Source organism: Merops nubicus, unplaced genomic scaffold (genome assembly GCF_000691845.1).
Source record: "Merops nubicus isolate BGI_N331 unplaced genomic scaffold, ASM69184v1 scaffold6939, whole genome shotgun sequence".
NCBI classification, from domain to species: Eukaryota; Metazoa; Chordata; class Aves; order Coraciiformes; family Meropidae; genus Merops; species Merops nubicus.
In genome coordinates this window covers 38886-45853 of record NW_008631595.1, presented here as the reverse complement: position 1 = coordinate 45853, position 6968 = coordinate 38886, and the positions used below count along the sequence as shown (strand labels likewise).

The following is a 6968-nucleotide window of genomic DNA, read 5'->3' as shown; positions in this document are numbered from 1 at the left end:
GCTGAAAGGATCTCACTCCTGGATGCCATTGGTGGGAAAGCAATGACTTTGGACAGTCTTGCTGATTTGATCCTGGGCTTTCTGCACCTCTCCATGCTGAAGAGCCCTTCTTAATAGAAATGCCATGACACTTTCTGCTGTTGGCTGGACATGTACAGAGACATCTGGGTGCAAGGAGTGTGGAGGGTATGTCAAGGGCTGCTGCTTCCTCAGCTTCCCACTCTTGAAGTGTGGGGCTTGCTCCTTAGATTTTAGAAGGCAAGCGACACCATAGTGAATGGAAGGAGCACTGGTCCCTGTATTTAAAATGTTTTCTTCTATATCTTCTCCTTAGCAGCTGCAAACAGGCAGTAAGTACAGAGTTTTTTCTATGAACTGTTTGGGAGGCAGTTGCAGAGGTGACCTGCCAGGGGCTGTTGTGGACAGCCATCTTTCTCAGGAGTTTCTCAGTGCCTGCCCTTGTGCACAGGAGTGAGGTGTTATCAGTGGCTTGGTTCTCAGAATTGATAAGAAGCTTGAAAGGAGGTCGTGGTTTCTCAGGATTTCTGAGCCTCTGGGCATGAATTTAGCTGATGTCTTATCTCCCAGTCAGCCTTGCAGGACACATTTAGGTCAAGGAAACAAAGAGCACTTCCCTGTCCCTTGTCTGGCTGCTCACCATGTACCAGTGTGAGGACATGGTGGCAGTTTGATTCAGATATGCTGCTGCAGGCACTCAGGTGGCACACGGCAGCATGTCAGTGTGGAAATGTGGCTGCAAGCCTGTCACTTCAGCAGGGGTCAGCTAAGGCAGAGGTGCAGGGACTCTGACCTGAGCCTCTGGTTCACCTCTCGGAGGGAGCTGTCTCCAAGAATGGAAGGTTAGAATCTTATCTAGACTGTGCTTTTCCCAAGAAAGGTTGTCCCAGATGATCCTTGAGGTCCTTTCAAACGTTGTATTCTATGATTCTGTGATTAAAGTTGGGCTGGAGCCCTTTCAAAATGTGTCTGTGCCTTTGTATGTTTGGAACTGATATTGTTATGCAAATTTAAATATTTTGCACTCAAAAGAAGCACTGAACATTAGTCGGCCCCAGGGCCCCAAGAAAATGCAACTTTGGGTTGAGAAATGCTGTATCTGGGCAAAAGATGAGCTTTGCAATAATAAATGTAATCCCAGAGGAGGATTTGTGGGCAGAAGGCTGAAGATACAGCTGCAGAGCCACAAAGCCTGAAATTTATTTCAAGAACATAACTGTCATGCGTGCAGGGTGTGCTCGTGCATGCATTATCCTCACATTAATATGGTAAGCACAGGCCTGGTCGGGTACGGCGTAACAGGTTTATTGGATCCAGCTAGGGCAGAGTATTTTATCTAAAAATGAGCAGGTGATATTTTATGAGGGAATTTTTTTAAAGAAAGATCCACATTTGCTGAGCTGATTCTTTAGTAGCGGTGGCAGTTTGAAAGGATTTTTAATATGAGAAGTTCTGGGGAGGAATATGTTCATGATCTTGTGCTATGTGAGAGATTATATTATTGATGTCATACATTTTTTCATGTGTCCTTGTAACTCATCACGTACATTTTAAATGTTACCTGTTCTGGAGATTTGCAGCCTCGTCCTCAGCCCCAGAAGCCACAGGGGGCTTCTTGCTCTTCCTGCAAAGATGCAGGAGGTGCAGGCAGCCTCCAGAAGACTGTTGTGCACACATGGCTCTCTCACTCTGCCTCTGTTTTGAAATTCAGCCCTTTAGCTGAAAAATGTTCAAAGTCAACCATACTTAACTCTGAGCCTGCTTATAGAAGATCAATATTTTCATGAATCGAGACCTTTAAGTGTAAATAAAAACTAATCAATTATGATCAGCGTGGTAGATTCTCTGTTTCAAGAGCATGTTTTCTTGTCCTCTGACTGTCTGTGCATGTGGGCACACACTCTCACGTCCCATCTTTATCAGACTATCATTTCAACCCACTGTCATCATGGGATAGCCTTGGATTTAAGGAGCAGAAGCCTTACAGCATGCCTGGTGGCATCATTATAAACATGGTCAAAAATAAAAATATTTATTTAAATTTGTTAGATTGGTTACATGTTGGGTGCTTTAACCTGTCTGTAAGATCCACAGGTATGGGAAAGGAACTGTGGAGACACATTTAACTAACTGCTAAAAGTTCTTCTTTATGTCAATTTTTTAAGGAGGTGCTAACTGCCTAAAGTGAGGAACTGCATCTTTTCTCTTTTGTCTTTCACCAGTGCTTTGAAATCCCCATTTTAGACAAATTCTGTTATGGTCCTGCAGAAGGCAACTTACCTCCTTCTTGTCATTTCCGCAGTCACCAGAGGTGTTTGTATATACCTGTATCTGTTAAGTACTTAAATGCCTATGAATTAAAAAAACATGTATAAAACCTGGCTATCAAGTAACATAGAGCTAAGATTCTCTTTTAACTCAGAAGTCTTATAGCCTGGAATAATATGACCAGTATCATTTCTGAAGCCCGTTGTATGCAGTTGACACCCTACAGGCAGATAAGAGAAAAGCTTTTGAACTTATGAAAAGTCATGCCCTTTAATCAGAGGCTGCTAATCTGTTGAATTTGTTTTGCCCTGTAGACGACTGAACACACTGAACAAGTGCGCCTCAATGAAACTCGATGTGAACTTCCAAAGAAAAAAGGTAAGGAAACTTCAGGAAATGTGCTGGCTTTTATGATAAGATTTTTTTAAAATTTATTTTTTTTCCCCTGGCTTTTATGATAAGACCTTCCCTGTTTAGTCTTTTAGTCAGTAACGCTCTTAAAAGTATGTTAAGTGTATTTTACTTTGAACATGCAAGTCAGCATTACCTGGACAAACGATAGTGTAAATCACCAAATTTGAAATTATCACTAAAACAGAAAAAAAACTGTGACTAACACAGCAGGAACAACACTCCATGTGTGAAAGGGGCACCCACAGTACTTAAAACTGTCCGTGCATGCAGTTCAAGTCAGGGTGGAAAGACAGCGTGGTTTCGTTGGGCTGGCTTGTTTGCCAATGCCATGTGAGTACACAATGGAAAATCCTGCTCGGAAGAAATGGAAGCTGCTCGGATCGAAACAATAGCTCTTCTTTATTTCTTGTACTGACTTATTCCCAGTTAAGAATATGAAAAGAAACTCTGTCATCCTTGCAAGCTCCTGCGTAACATGGGAATTATTTGAGCTTAAAGGGTTTCAGTGAGGACTGCAGCAACTGCCTATTGATTTTGAGAGTTTTGTAACGTGGCAACGTTAACTGTTGAACGTTGGGTTTTCTGGTCACAAATGCCCTCAAGCCCTTCAACAGTGCACAGTGGTAGCTGTCGACTCTGAGACATCTTGATGTCTGCTTTTCCTTCCTTAGAGTGTTTGTCTAGTGCTTTTTAAAAACTGCTTCTGTGAGTTGCATTTTTGGTGTCCTTGCAGATTCAGTCTATTTATACTTTATTCACTGTTTGAGAGAATGGTTTTCATGTCCAAATATTCTGCCTTGGGCACATGCCCATTTGTTCCTCTGTGTGTGCAGTGTCTTAGCTTGCATTTTGTCCCTTCACTGGAGCCGCAGAGGCCTCTTCACTGCTTCAGACCTGATGGATTTTTCTTGTCTTTGATAACTGCCAACACTTTCTTTCCACACCAAATACCACATCATACATGAGAGAGGGAACTCCTGGTAAAAACGCAAATACTTCATGATTTGGGGAGGCAGGCACTGTAGGAAGAGGTCCTTCAGCAAAAGCTAACTCAAATTGACTGTGTCATTGACCTGCTTGAAGCAGTGCCCAGTTTGTGTCCGTGAGTTCATGTACTTGTGTTCAAGCACTGGAGCTGCACAAGAGACAGAATTACATAAAACAAGACAGAGGTAAACATTGATTTTCCTCTGGAAATTTTGTTCGGTTCCTGTCCTCCTCTTCAACAAGTATTTTGGGTTTGGTGTGAGGTTTGTATGCTTGCTTGCTTGCCTTCTTCTTTAAGTGTCTTATTATATTGGATAAAAAAAAGGAACATTTTCTTGTTATCTTTGTTTTTTATTAATTTTTGATGCAACTTCTATGGAGGTCAGACTGCCCTTCTTGGTACGCTTTCAGGGGGACAGAAGCTAGTTGGGTCCAAGAGGCCTCCTGCATGAGACCAGGAAGAAGCAGAACACAGAATGTAGAGAAAGAGGGAATGAGGGAGATTTGGGACAACAGATACAGAGCAGCTGAAAGCAGAAGAGAATGTGGGGTAGAAAAGGTGGAGGAGAGACCTAATGACAGAAGGAAATGTAAATGCAAGTGTGAAAGCTGTAAATTGGGTCTGGAATTGAACATTGAACCAAGGACACTTTTTTTGGTGTAGATACTGCCTTTCCTAATAGTCTTTATGATGATCTGAACAACCAAATGCAAAATCAGCTTGCTTTGGGGGTTCAGCATGACAGGTTTGCACAGGACTGGTGCAGCTGCTTGAGTGATTCATCAAAATATGGCTAAGCAAGCTGCCAGGCAAGGTTACGGTGAAACCCAGCACGGCGTGAGCGCTCCCCACCGCCTGCTCTGCCACCCCAGCAGCCAGGCTCTGGGCTGCTCCTTTCCCCTTGGCTTCAGCCAGATGCATACAGAAATCCTCATCTATCTGTTGCAAATATGTCCGCAAGCGATTTGGACAGACAGAGATTAGCCTTTGGATTAACTGCCTTCTGCAGCTGTCGATTTATGAGAATTCCTGCCCCCAGCTGGAAAAATGTGGCAGAATTCCACCACAAATAAACCCACTTTTTGCCTTTTGTTAGCATCGCTCTGTATCTCAGGGAAGTACAGCCTCAGTCAAAAAGCTGTACTATTTTAAATCAGCTGTGACAAATCTGTGAATCAAAACCTCTTTCTCTTTGGCAAATGTTATCAGTCAGTCCTCAAGAAACTTGCCCCTTCTCGTCTTCCCAAACATAATGGTATGAAATGGACTTTTGAATATGCTCCAAAACTGTGCACTTGATTTCACCCCAGGTCAGTAGAAGTGTACAGTCACTGCTCCAAGATGTTCGCTCTGCCTGTGTAAGATGAATCATTGCTTTCAGACCTGCTCTTCATCCAGTGTCCCCATAGCTGCTGACACATTGGCAAAGAGCTCTCTGCATTTTTTTGGGGCAGTCTCATTTGTCAGGGCACTGTGATATCTAACAAGAACAGTGGGTCATTCAGGATGTTCGTGGATTCCAGAATTTCTACTGATTCCATCAAAAGAAAAGCACATTATGTCACAGGACTCACAGTGCAGCCACATTTGGAGTGAGTCACCATGGCAGCATTTCAGTATCCAGATATTTCATCCGCCTGATTTTGCTTCTGATGAAGCACAAAAATGTTTAGTTACCAATTCAAAAAAAACTACCTTTTTTTTTTTTTAATTGAGCTGCAAATTTCAACACTTTAAACCCTCTGTATTTTCTAAATTGTTCTTGAGCAGAATTTAATCCTGTCTTTGTTGTGGTTAGAGGCAAAACTTGTTTACTGCCAGTATCCATTTTTATTCATCAATACTTTCTAAAAAAAAAAATCTCAAAACTTATTTTCCTCTAAAAATGATTTGAAGTATATTCAGCACTGAAATTGTGTTTATTTCTGTCCCCTACTCTGTGCTCTCCTCTTGGTGTTTGTCACAATGTCACTACCACTTGGCTAGTTTAATCGATTCCAGCTCGTAGAACAGAGGGGCTAAACCCTGTCAGTTCATACAGTAATGTCAGTGCAGCTGCAGGGATTTGTGTCAGCCAGGAGTCTTCTCTGAGGTCCCTTTGGCATATTGGCTTATACAACAAATTAAAGAAAATGTATTTTTATCCAATTGGCTGGTGTCATCTTCAGCAGTGGCATGCTTTGTAGATACAATTACTGCTACTAAATATTTTAAAGTACGTGGCCTTGTGGTTTTTTAAATTGTCCACTTTGTGGCACTACTAAGACCACAACAGATGGATTTTTGAGTGCCTGAACCTGTGCAGTCCTTCGCTCTGTATCTGCCTACACCAAACTGTGAAGCTAAAGTGAAGGTAGAACTGTCTGATAAGCCATTTATTCCCTGTAGACAAAATGGGCAAAGCAGTATTAGCCTTTTCTAGCCCCTTTCCTAATGCTTCACTAGCTGCTTAATTTTTCTCTCTAGCCAGCCGCAGAACTAATCTCTGTTCATTCCTGTGAACTAACACCAGCTGCAGGAGCACTGCACACCTCAGCGTTAACAGATAGAAGAGGAATGACTAAACCCAGAATTTTGTAGCTATATTTTGTTTTATGGTTTGGACATGATCTAAAACATCTGACCGACTTGAAGTGATAAACTGGCAAGAGCTAATGGCATTAGTGAGACCTGGCATGCGACTGATCCCAATTTTATCTTTTGAAGTTTTGCATTATTTAAGGTTTTGGGCATTCTTGTAAAATTTGGTTTACATTTTTCAATTAGACAGGCCAGCAGAGATCTAGTCAGAGATGGGAGATAACCTTACCATCAAAACTTCATAGAAAAATACTTCTAATAATAGACTTTTTAAATGAGAAATTTTCCAGTCCCAAAATAGTCTTTCTGGTTTAGCACCTCATTTTAGTCTGACAGCCTGTCATATTTTACTGCCTTCATACTGCTTCCAAGAATGTGAAGAGCTGTTTGGATGTCATATAGGTGAAGTTAGTTTGTTCTGCTTTAAAACAAACGTACAAGGATAATGCAGTATAAACCTGGTTCAAAGTCAGGGGAAGGATACTCATTAGCAGCTCTGGGCTTCGCATCCTTAGAGAACAGTGAGTTCCACACTGACTCCACACCTCATGCTGAAGATGTATCTTTTTTTATTTGAGCAAACAGATGAGCAAAATGTCATAGGGAGAGCTTTTATATCCGAAATCTTTTTAAGGCGTGTGTTGTCTGCATTGCAGAGTAGCTCCTGGAGCTGCTTGAACATAAGCACAACTGTGTGTGC

General features: G+C 41.9%; 1 protein-coding gene across 1 annotated transcript in view; it reads left to right on the top strand.

Annotated features, from left to right (window-relative positions):
- STARD13 (StAR-related lipid transfer (START) domain containing 13) overlaps positions 1–6968 on the top strand; it is a 36256-nt gene that overhangs the window by 7368 nt on the left and 21920 nt on the right. Inside the window, exon 3 of the mRNA XM_008947618.1 lies at positions 2601–2664. Coding sequence (XP_008945866.1) covers positions 2632–2664 — 33 coding nt within the window. The 5' untranslated portion in view covers positions 2601–2631. The remainder of the gene's footprint in view (positions 1–2600; positions 2665–6968) is intronic.